General features: G+C 44.9%; 2 protein-coding genes across 3 annotated transcripts in view; both read right to left on the bottom strand.

Annotated features, from left to right (window-relative positions):
- Window positions 1-108: 108 nt before the first annotated feature.
- VPS11 (VPS11, CORVET/HOPS core subunit) lies at window positions 109-9,814 on the bottom strand. Its single transcript, XM_008636955.2, has 15 exons — window positions 9,635-9,814; window positions 9,312-9,447; window positions 8,093-8,256; window positions 7,744-7,991; window positions 7,143-7,344; window positions 6,716-6,867; window positions 5,580-5,766; window positions 5,033-5,176; window positions 4,352-4,540; window positions 3,329-3,490; window positions 2,716-2,855; window positions 2,203-2,405; window positions 1,446-1,617; window positions 1,110-1,332; window positions 109-386 (listed from the first exon to the last, which is right to left on the bottom strand). Exons 1-15 carry the CDS (start codon window positions 9,803-9,805, stop codon window positions 222-224), a joined length of 2,658 nt encoding a protein of 885 aa, XP_008635177.2. The 5' UTR covers window positions 9,806-9,814; the 3' UTR covers window positions 109-221.
- A 1,717-nt stretch (window positions 9,815-11,531) lies between these two features.
- DDX6 (DEAD-box helicase 6) overlaps window positions 11,532-11,988 on the bottom strand; it is a 17,357-nt gene continuing 16,900 nt past the window's right edge. For both annotated transcript variants that reach the window (XM_017738454.1, XM_008636954.2), the window contains exon 13: window positions 11,532-11,988. This exon is cut by the window's right edge and continues 3,846 nt beyond it. The gene's annotated coding sequence lies outside the window, so the exon portion shown is untranslated.

Genomic DNA, 11,988 nt, shown 5'->3' with positions numbered 1-11,988 from the left:
CCGGGCCGGTCCGTGAGGGCCGCGCTGCCCGGTCGGGCCGGTCAATGAGGGCCCCGCTCCCGGAGCGCTGCCCAGCCGGGCCGGTCAATGAGGGCCGCGCTGCGGCACTGCCCGGCCAGCCTGGTTTATTGGGGGCCAAGGGGTGAAGCCAAATACAGGTGGCCGAGGACACAGCGGGGGACCCCGTACAACACGAGAGGACGTGCAGACAGGGCCTGGGGTCAGGTACTGCGCTTGGTGTGGATGAGCAGCTCCCGCTGCAGGCCAGCCTCGATGGTCGTAGCTGTCTTTCCCGAGGGCAAGTCCGTGATCAGGGTGAGCTTATTGAAGACGCCGCGACCAAAGTAGTCAGCAACGACTGAGAAGCCATCGTTTGAACACTTGAGCTGCCAGACACAAAGCGGCAGCATCAGCAAAAGCCTCCAGAGCCTCTTGCCTCTAGCCCCCTTCCTTTCTCCCCCTGCACTTACAAGCTTCTGGCTTAGGGGACAAGGCAGCCCATGTCAGTCCCTGGCTCCTTGCTGATTCCATGCAAGGGCTGGGTATAGCAGAAGAACCTGCTAGATTTTCTGACACTGGCCATTCCAGTTCCTGGTTCAACCCCACATTTGAGCCATGCACCAAGGAGGTAAGGAGCAACTGAATTAAGCAGGAAGGTGAGTGCTTCAGCTGCTCTAGTTTCCGCATATGTTAACGTTTTCCCGCTGATGTCCCATTCTCACACTCATCACTTCATCCTTGGCGAACACAAGGTAGATGCAACATTTTGGTGCTGTCCCCATTCCGATTCACGCTATTCTTTTCCCTTTCTTCCTAATTTGTTCTATGCAATTGTTGACCAGCTGTCACACTGACCAGTAGGTCTCGACCCATCTGAGGGTCAGGTGAGAATAGATTCTCTCTTTCATCTTTGCAGAGCAACAGTGACTCTTCATGCCCTTTACACAACGCAGTCACCCTAGAGTCTAATGCCTCATTATTCAGTTAACATAACCTTGTTTACACAAAATACTTTCAAGCCTTGCCTATCTTTACCAGCCTCCACAGGTCTGTAAATTAATCTAAACTCTATTTATTTCAGCTTGGTAAGATAGGCAATGTTAACCTACCTGATGCTGAAACTGGTCGTGCAGATCTCTCTTCTGCTCCTGGGCTCGGATCATGTCCATCACTTTGCGGTTTTCTGGCATGCAAGTAGGACATTCCGAATCACTCTCAGAGTAGCTTTCAAAGCAGTGCTGGTGAAAGGAATGACCGCACAGGAAGTGGACTGAAGGCAGCTCCAATGCACTGGTGCAAATGCTACACTTGGTCTTCTGAAAAATCTTGGGACTGAGAGAGTGATGAGATGGAGAAGCATGAGAAAGACAAACAACACTTTACTAAAAGAAAACAGCAGTTCTGTCCTTGTATAGGACTAGACAAGACAGCACACAGTCCTGCACCTTGCTTTTAGCTCTTCAATTTCCAGGCGGATCCTCATAGTTTCTTCTCGATATTTCTGAATTCTCTGCTCATCCTGCTCTATCTGGCGGCTTTGCTTCTGCAGCTTGTTGACAAGATAATCCTTAATCACAGACAGGGTGGCTGTGGAGTTATGAGCCAGCGTCTGCACAACTGAGAGCAACTGAGATGTTAGTTTACTAACACAAGCACAAAAACTGCACCTATGCTTGTACTGCCAGGACAGACTGCTTTCCTGGGAAAGGCCACTTACAGGCAAAGACAGTTGGCATTCCCATGGAGCTGGAAGAGCTCACTTAAAAGATTCTCTTTCAGTTTGGCATCTCCAGAAATGGCAACTGGGAGCACGTCTGGATAGCTCAGACCAAAAGGGACAAAGGAAGGATCTAGTAGTGGATTGGATTCTAGTTCTCCACCAAGGCACAACAAGAGTTTCAGCAAGCCCTTCACTGCCCCACACTGACAGAACAAACACCATGTACGAGACATCTCACTGATACCGCAGATCTTGTTTCCTAACTAGGGAGCTGTGACTGACATCGCTTTTCCCTATAGAGCAGGTTATTACTTCAAATGGTAGGCTCCAATTTCATTGATTCTTCTCTCTAATGTCTGATCTACAGAAAGCACTACAACCTAGTCTGGGTTGGAGTCTTCTGCGGTTTGTTTTTCTGGTTTTCGCTTGGGTTGTGGTTTTATTGCAGGGGAGGCTGGGGGTTGGGTGTCACGTATCATTACCAAGCAGTGGAGGCATAAGATTCTTGTTCTCGATGTGTTTCAGCACTGCAGCAATAAACTCTTTGCAGTTCTCCTCCTTCCGCGCAAAGTAGCCAAGAGCCTGTTCCCAGAGACAAGCCTCTTGGTCTCCATACAGCTCACACACCTCGATCACCTTCTTGTACTGCTCATTCTGCATGTGGTAGTGCATGATCTGTTGGAAACTTTGAGAGAAAGACTCATCAGCTGCAACGATCCATCTCACCCTTTGAATTGTTACAGGGACCTCAGGTTTTCACCCAGCCATGCAACCCCCAGACTCACAGAGAAGTCAAAGACAAGTCTTTTTTTCACTCTATGTAACTGCCTTGCTTTAACAGTGAGGTATTTCTGCAGAGCAATCATCTACCGTTCCCATCTTGAGACACTAAAGAGGTCACTACTGTTGATGGTACAGACATTTATGGCTCAGAAATCGCTCCAGTGGGGGCAAGAGGGGAAGAACAGGACTCTAAAGACAAGAGTAACACTCACAGTTTGCCCTGCTCATAGAGGTACAGAACACCATCCTTGAAACTGTGCATCTGACATAAGACCAAGGCCTTATCAAAGACTGTTTTGAACCTTCCACTCTTCAGGAGGGTGAGGGCTTCATTGTGCAACTTCTCCTTGATCTACAAAGAAAGGGGAGAGGTCAAGAAGAGGAACACAGGCACACCCACATACACACTATTTTGCACTAAGACCTGACAATTTGCAGCTCTTTCACAGAGGTCAGTTTTGGTACTTGTTCTTTAACCCTTTTAAGCAAACAGGACATGATTTTCTTTGCCCAAACAGTCAACATCCTTACAGATCTAGGCAAACAAGTAGATATAGCTTTGTGGGCAAGGCATCTGCTCACAGAGGCTGTATTGTCTGGAATCTGTTTTTAAATGAGATTCAAACAAAACAAGCTCAGCCATTCTGAAAAGAATAATCCCCCAGCTACTAAACTGCTTTCCCATTTCTGTGCTATTTGTCCAGCACAGCAGATGTATTGCCTCATGTTGTCAATGCCCAGCTGGAAAGGGCATTGCAGGAACACAAATATTACTCATAAACAACAAATCTCTCCCTCAAAACACAATGCTGGAGGAGCTCAAACCTGCTCATCTTGTTCATGTGCCCAGTTCTGCAATCGAAGTTCCAGTAAAGTGTCATAGACACCCTGTGGAGAGTCAGCCTGCACTTCAGTCATGTGCTCCAGAAAAGCTTTCAGTTCTCGGGAGTTGTTTGCAAAGACTGGGATGAACTCCTCTGAATTAGCCTGTAAAAAAGTCAGAAAAAGACAAGCACCCACATCAGTCTAAGCCATACCGGTGCTTCCTCCCTGCCATGAGGAATGTTCACTTCCAGAGTCTCAGACAGGATAGATACAGCACAATACAGGATGCGGACTACATCAAGGATCAATCCGGAACAATAGCTTTAATAGGTCCCCTGTGTCTAGGACTACCAGTACACCAGGATGGAGCTTCTCATAGAATCAATGAATAATTTGGGTTGGAAGGGAACTTTAAAGGTCATCTAGTTCAACACCCCTGCAATGAGCTGGGACATCTTCAATTCTATCAGGTTGCTCAGGTCCTCATCCAACCTGACTCGAGTATTTGTTTCCAGGGATGGGGCCATCTACCACTTCTCTGGGCAACCACCTTCATTATGAAAAGTTCCTTCCTTCTATCTAGTCCAAATCTGCCCTCTTTTACTTAAAAACCATTACCTCTTGCACCATCACAACAGGCCCAATAAAAATGTTTGTCGTCATCTTTCTTATAAAACTCTTTTGAGTACTGAAAGGCTGCAATGAGGTCTCCCTGAAGCCTTCCCTTCTCCACACTGGCCAACCCCAGCTCACTCAGCCCTTCTTCAGAGCAGGTGTGTTCCATCCCTCTGATTATTTTTGTAGCCCTCCTCTGGACCCACTCCAAAAGGTCCATGTCTTTTCTGTGCTAAGGGTTCCAGAGCTAGGTACAGTACTACAGGTGGGGTCTCACCTGAGCAGAGTATATTTAGGTATAATTTTCATTGTAACTAAAACATCAGGCTGGCAACACAAGGCATGCAGAAGCACTCATTGCAAAGTTACTACTGGAGAGCAACAACTCTCAGTCAACACAAACCATACCTTTTTTCCTTCCAGCATCCCAGGGCCTTCATTACCTCCCGAGGGCCGGTAATCAGTGCAAAGGACCTTCAGCAATTCAGTGGTCTCATTAGGGACATGGTGCATCAGGATTTTACCATACCGCTTCATGTTACTCTCTGCCTGTTCAAAGGGCAGTTTTCCAATGTAGTGCAAAGCCTCTTGGTAGTTCTGTGGAGACAGACAGCAAAATAATCACAGGACATTCGCTTCTGCTCTCAACTTGATGTTAGGCCAGAAAGCATTGAAGACATGCTGTGAGTATGCAGCAAATACTGTTTACTTTGAGTTATCACCTAGTTCACTATTCCTGCTCATTTTCCTCCTCAGGGAAAAAGACTGGATGTAGCCTGGGGGAAACATTTAGATAAATCCCCAACTAACCGCCCTCCCTCCTCTTAAATGGGATGAACTCCTCTTAAATGGCACTGAAAAAAGCCACATCTGAAAGAAAACAAGACCTTGTGATTTCCACACCTAGTCTAACACACAAGCCAAAAGCAGAACAGCAACACACCAACAGCAACAAATATTGTTGCTGCTGCTCTCATCAGCATGCTATCCTCAGCAAAGAAGTCAGTGAAATGATATTCTCACTGAAGAGGAGGATAGAGAATTGGTATTGTCCCAGATAAGAACACACATGCAGTTATGTCTCCTCACCTTGATGTCCTCTAACTGGATTTTGAGGTACCATTCATGATGCTCGTGCTTCTCTGCCAGGTACACGGCGTGGGAGTAGTAACCAGCTTGGCGAAGCACCTTGATAGCCGTTTCCACATCAAAGTGGACCTCACTCTCACTTGTCTCCGAGAACAAAAGCAGAAAGATGGTCCCTCGGAAAAATTCCAACAGTCCAGAAGCAGTAATCATTTATGTAAGAGGAGGAAAACACGAGCAGGCACAGCTTGGTACCTCTCATGCAAGGGAAAAATCACCCGTGCAGAAAGGAAGGAGTCGAACCACTTCTCATTTGCTTGCCAGTTGCACTGGCAGAAGCAAGCACACACCAGACCCAGATGACGAACCAACCAAACTGAGAATGTAAGCAAGAGCTTGGAAATAAAGGAGCAAAAACCACGGTATTGAGTGGTCAATTCATTATTTGCTCTCTTAAGAGTCCTACAGGAGGGAACTTAAAATGTCACCACTACCCCTTTTAAATTATTATAACATAACAATGTAGCATGATTCCACCTGCCCCCAATACCTTAATGAACTCTTCCAGTTTGGAGCTGTCTTTGAGTTTGGTATAGCAATTCAGCAGAAGTGTAGTATGATCTGCATTGGCCAGGGACTGCAGATGGAGCATCTGTAGATAAGCAGTGAGGTTGTGGATACGCTGAGCATCCAGGAATTTCCGAATAACGTAAGATGGTTCTAGCTTCCCTATAGTTCTGTGAGGGGAAGAGTCATGTTATAAGATATTGTATACTCATGAAGTCAAAATAAATGGAGAAATTAACAACAAAACAGAGAGAAGCCTTAACTTTAGCAGGTACTAACCCTCTTGGGACTGCTCAGCTATGCATCAGAAGCAACAACTAGTTACGGTGTAAGAGCACCCATCTGCACATACACTGATACAAAGGCCTCAGTTGGGACAACCATGATAGCATACGAGGACTTAATCTTCCTTTAAGGTGGCAGTGAGAAGACAGACTAGGCTCTGAGCACAACTAACTGGGAAGGAGGAACAAAAGCTACATTTTCCTTCATTTCAGTCACATAACTCAGTTTTAAATGCTTATGCCCACATGGCGCAGTTTAGTTACTGTGACAGTTAAAGCAAGTCAAAGGTAAAAAGATGTGCTGACTCTCACTAGATGCCAGGGACTCCGAAGCCTCAGCTCCACAATAATGTAACACTTTGTGGCATTTTAAAAATTGAACATGAAGTTTTCAATAAGCCCCAAAACAATGCTGCTCTGAGCTCTAGTTTTAAAAAACCCAAGATGTTTTAAAACTGACATTGAACTGTTTGAGTACTTTCCAAGAAGACCGCCATACATAGTCAAATTGCATCATCTGTCTTGCACAGAGTGATCCCTTCTTTATAATGATGCCACCAGGCCCCACTCCATCCCGATGAGCCTACATTTTTCATGTTAAAATGTGATCAAAGAGAAGAACTTTATCCTAAGGCGTAAAGAGCGATTTTCAAGCAACTTGTTCAAAGACTTTTAGTCTCACTGACATCTTTCTCTGTACAGGTAGAATTTTCACCTCGAGTCATACGTTTTTTTGTTTTGGACTGCTTTGACTCCTGGGCTGAAAGAGAAATCAAGGCCTATGTTGCTCCTATCTGTACTACAACATCACAGCTCCACAGGACCCCCCACCTACCGGATATACTGCTGGATGGCTCCATCGTGGTTTCCCTTGTTATAGAGATGATCGCCATACTGCCGGAAAATCTCTGACAAACCATCGCTGTCCAAGTGGTGGCTCTTGGCCAGGTTAATGGCCATTTCAAATAAGTTCTTTCTGAACAGCATCTGTTAAATACATGGTAAGAGCAGTATGAGAGAAATACTACCCCACAAAACAAGTTCAAAATGCACCTGGGAAGCAAATTGTTTCTTCTTCGTAGTGCACACATGTGCTTGGGCTTTTACACACCAATTTTCTTACAACACTGGTTATGCTGAAAAGCTATTAGGTCACTCATTATGTAACTCACTTACCTGAATGGTTCAATTTTTCAGTCTGCAGAGCCAGTACAAACTTACAGACATAAGGCAGAGACTAATAAGAAAACATAGTTACATGCCTCGAGTTTGGTTTGTGTATCCTTCTCCTGCAGTACATGGATCTTCCCATCTCTGGTCAGTACATACAGAGAACCCCACTCTGCCAAGACATCCACTATATCATCAAAGATTGAGCTGTATGCAATGAATTTGTTGCACAAGTCATAGATATTCAGGACTTGTTTGTCTGAATTCTGTGCCTCGTTCCCAGCAAATTCTGACCTGGAGAGCAAAAGTTTTAGAAAACAAAAAGAACGTAACTTGAAATCTTGATACCTGTTCAAACTAGGGATGTATAGAAAGCCAGACAAACAGAGTTCATTTAGACAATTAAACTAAGTGGACCCAGAGGGAAACCACCATGTATTTATACACAAACTCCATCATCCTGTTACACTGAGAAATTCATAGGACTGGAAAAAAATCCCACTCATTCAGCACGCTTAACTGTGCTACTCTAGCAGTGGAAGTTAATCAATATAGGGGTCTGGATGAACTCAACAGCGTCTGACAAAGTTGCAATCCACCCCCAAGAGCAAAGATTCACAGGGAAGAAGGACAAAGAGAAAAAGCATGAAGCTGCATGAGCAAAAAGAACTCATCTGTTTTGAGGAGCCCTACTTTGGGGAAGTCTTTCGCTCCTTGGAGACAATGATGAGGTACCCCCGATACCAGTGAACAATCAGCTTTTGTCCCTCGAAGGCAAAGCAGGGGCCACGTTCGTCTGGTTGATAAAGGTACACACATTCATTTCCTGCCACAATGAACTGGAGATCCTGGGAGGGGTCACTGAGAGATGAACAGCGCAATCCACAACCGTGAGTGTCCAGCTCCAGGTGAGGATAGTCTTTCACTGAAAGCATATAAGACTACAGAGGAAACTCAAGGGTTTGGGCATCGCTCTGAACTAGCTTCTGAAGCCAACCGAATTTGCAAGTCAGAGCCGCATTTTTTTCGACCAGCTTCTCACCTGGATATTCTCGGTGGTCACCACAAACAGATGTGTTGTTTTGCCAGACTGTCGAAAAGCAAGGCCAGTAACCGGGTAACTGCCTTCATGTAGGAGCTGGGTCTTGCTATGCCGATCTCGAGTGATGTCTCCTTTAGTGAGTACAACGCTTCCATCTGCAAAACCTGGTGAAGCAGATGGACTAAACTATTACTTATACAACACACCTGAAATTTTATCCAGCATAATTTAGGGAAGCTCCAGTCAGCAACAACACCATGCTCAGCAGCATGGTGTAAAGCAGTGGGAATTGCCACAGGTTCTCATATCAAGTCAATCTTTGCCAAATCACCCCCCCCCACACTTGTTACAGTTCAGAGCTGTCACACAAATGCACAAAGGATAGCACTGTTCAGCAAGGGTTAACTTGCTTTCCACACACAAACTTCACATGCAGATTAATTCTGTTTGACTCTGTCTGTATTCTGTTTTACGAATGGCCTTCCCGTACTGCAACTGTAACTATAATTTCAAGTCCCTTGCTTATTCAAAATGCACTACACACTGTAAAAAAGACCAGAGGGAGATTTTTTAAGAGAGAGTAAAATATGCAGTTTTCACAGCTTGCCAACAGCCCCAGTCCTGTAAGCTGTTCCAGTGTTGGAGGCCACCATACACACAGGGAAAGCTTTTTGATTTCAATGTAGAGACCAAGTCAGCTGAGAGCACTTGTAGTCTCACAACATTACTGCTGTTATTCTGTCAGAAGTTAAGCAAGAACCATTACAAAGGAACGGTTAAATCCAAAAAGGGAAATTTGCTTTTTACTTTGAAAAAAGGTTTCTATAACATGCTTGAAAAAATATCTCTGTAACATTAGGTATCACAAAACTCATGTTTTTTCCCGTACCAATAGAAGCTAAATTTAGTACTAAGTTCAATAAATACGCAGCCTTACCGACTGGCAGGGGAAGAGGACATCAACTAAAAATATGTGCTTCCAAGTGTCAAAGTTGTTAGTGCAAACTATATACTCAGGCTAAATTTACGCATTTATCTTCTTGAGCTCTCCCATAGCATGAGATACACAACATCTCTGTGAGAATAATGTAACAACTGAGTGAGAAGAAAGATCATCAGGACGCTCTATGCTGATTCTTGTGTTATCTATTCACGTTCCTTACCTCTCAGTAAGGACTGCAATATTTTTCTTAAGCTATTACAGTTCAGTTTTACTTACCGATAGCCATGAAATTAAGATTCTCGTGGACAGTTAGGCAGGATACAACCGTGGGCTTGTTACCTGGTATTGCTGGAAAAATTCGTGTGCAAAGAGGATTACCGCCATCTCGTTTCTCCAGGTTCCAGACTTTCACCTACAAATAATGATGATCTGGCATAAGCAAAACATGGGGTATTAGAAGGCCACAACCTGGCATCAAAATGTTATAGCACCCAGAATGAACAAGCTACCTAAGGTAAGAAAGGGCAACTGAGATCATCACAATAGTCTGTATGACCCATATTACAAATGCATTTTCCTCTCTTTGTCATTTAACTTACCAAAGGATTAATACCTTCTTCATCCTCACCAACAGAAACCAGGATACTGTGCTGCTTCAGCTGGTACAGATGTGTGACCCTTAGCTTGTAAGCTTGGAAACTGCTGAGTTGAAGGGAACGAGGCAAAAACCAAATCTGACCTTCCATATTTAGATCACAGTTAAGGCACATAAGGGGAAAAAAAAAAAAAAAAAAAAAGACCCACACCTCCGATCATACAAGAATCTGCATGCTTTTTGCTGACTCCTGGCAGAGCAACCCCGGAGCACCAACACATGCAGCGGCGGTTTGGGGTTTTGTTTTTTTTCTAAACAAAGCCCAGCTGAGAACGGAAAGCTGTCGCATTCCCAAGGCCGGAGCAGCCTCCAGCCCGCGCCAGACAGCGCCCACGACCGCGGCCTCGGCTCCGCCCAACCCCCCCCCGGCCACAGTCGAAGAAGACGAAGCGGCGCCCCTGCAGGTACGCAGCCATGCTGGGGCCGGCCCCGCGCGCCCCTCACGTGACCGAGTCCCCCCTCACGTGACCGAGTCCCCCCTCACGTGACCGATCCCGCCCCTCGGGGCGCGCGCGGGGCGGGGCAGCTGCAAAGCAGAAATTGGAGTTTAAAGATTGAATTTTGAACATACGTATTGAAAAAATATCCCAGAGCCTGCTAGGGATTTCAAACTCAGAACGGTGTCAACAACCGCAACTGAGCCATTTTACAATAACATTCTCGCATTACAGTAATGAATTCATAATCTTTTTAATTTGCCTCTCTCCAATAAGGCCTTAATAGTACATACAAAAAGGTTTGGCATTTAAATGTGGATAAGAACTAATGAAATCTGCATATTTGCTGTGAGCTCAGCAGGATAGGACTCGTTATTTGTGTGTTATTTGTGACAGATTGAGCTGTCTTAGCTTAACAAAAGCAATACAGTACATACATTAAAAATAAAGCTATACCTTTGGCTACACGTGTAAGTTAGTTTCAATGCAAACCAGAATGCGTTCAGCATTTATGTACTCACGCAGTACTTCCTTTCATTGCAACTGTACAGTTTTACCGCTCCAGTGCCCTGGGCACTGTAAACAACGAGGTCTCACTTTGAGCAATCTAAAGTACTTAGTTACCATTGTGGTAAATTCCGTCTGAATCTTTTGTTAGATTGTTTAAACTTAAGCTATCAATTAAATGCTGTCACATTTGCTGTTAAACCTTTAGGCATAAAGCCACTGGTCATGTCCAGGCCCCAGCTGAGCAAGGGGGTCGACTCTGAACCTTGTGACTCAACTCATCCTTTCCCATCCTTGCTCTTTTTCCCCTTCTCCCCCAGCCTCCACAAAGACAATTCTGGGTTTAGATTGAGTGTAGTCTGCTTTTACTCTGTGTGCTTTAACCGTCTAGGCTACAGCAGGAGTGAACCTTGCCCCTGAACTTCACCCTGCTTTCACTTTTACATTAAACCTGCTTTTGCCAACTCCTTTGCTGGTGATTTTTAAGGCATCTTTAGAATTCTCATTCCAACCACGAGGTCTTCTGCAGCTCAAGCAGCCAGCAAGGCAGAGCTCAGGATGACTCGATGAAAAACTTGAGGACACAGCCCCAGCAGATCTGCAGAAACTCTCATTGTCAAAGTCGAGGCTAACTTGGCACTGCAGCCAGATGCTACACACAATCTTCCAGTCTAGTGGAGACAAGAGTGTGGAGCATTAGACCCTCGAAGAACAGCTGCCACATGGAAGGTCTGTGCAGAAAAAGGATGCCTCTCACAGACACAGGAGAGCACCTTTCCATTTACCACGTGCCTCCTTTTCTTGAGGCTTTTCTCTGCATCCAATGCAGACCATGAGTCTCTAAGGACATCAGCACGCTTTTCACTCAGCACAGTTAAAAGAAATAAACAGAACAAATGGGAGTTCCAGGGAGCTTTTATTGAGTTTAATCAACAAAAATCAGGATTTTACCATTCATCTTTTTCGCACTCGCAACTCATGAAGCTCGTCACAAGTCAGTGCTGCAACACATACAAAGCCAGAGAAAACGCATTCTCAACAAAATCTGAGCTCCACTGGAGTTTGCCAATTGCCAATTTAACAGAAAGCCAATTTTCCCTCCCTCCCTTGACTGTTTTGAAGGACTAGATCATATTTTTTGCTGGTTAACAGTAAGAATATCAACCCCTTGTGTAGGGTCTACTGGATTATGACACTCCACTTGAATTGCAAATAATTTCTTTTCTTGAAATAAAAGTTCCAGTTTCTTTCAATAAGGGGAACAGTGACTATTTTCTTCTCCTGACACCCCTTCCCCAAAATTACTGGTTAAAATACAGCAAGGCTGTATCTTAATAAACACATCCCTGCCTCC

Source organism: Corvus brachyrhynchos, unplaced genomic scaffold, assembly GCF_000691975.1.
Source record: "Corvus brachyrhynchos isolate BGI_N302 unplaced genomic scaffold, ASM69197v1 scaffold46, whole genome shotgun sequence".
NCBI lineage: Eukaryota > Metazoa > Chordata > Aves > Passeriformes > Corvidae > Corvus > Corvus brachyrhynchos.
Note: the sequence above shows the minus strand (reverse complement) of the source record. Positions and strands in the feature narration are given on the sequence as shown.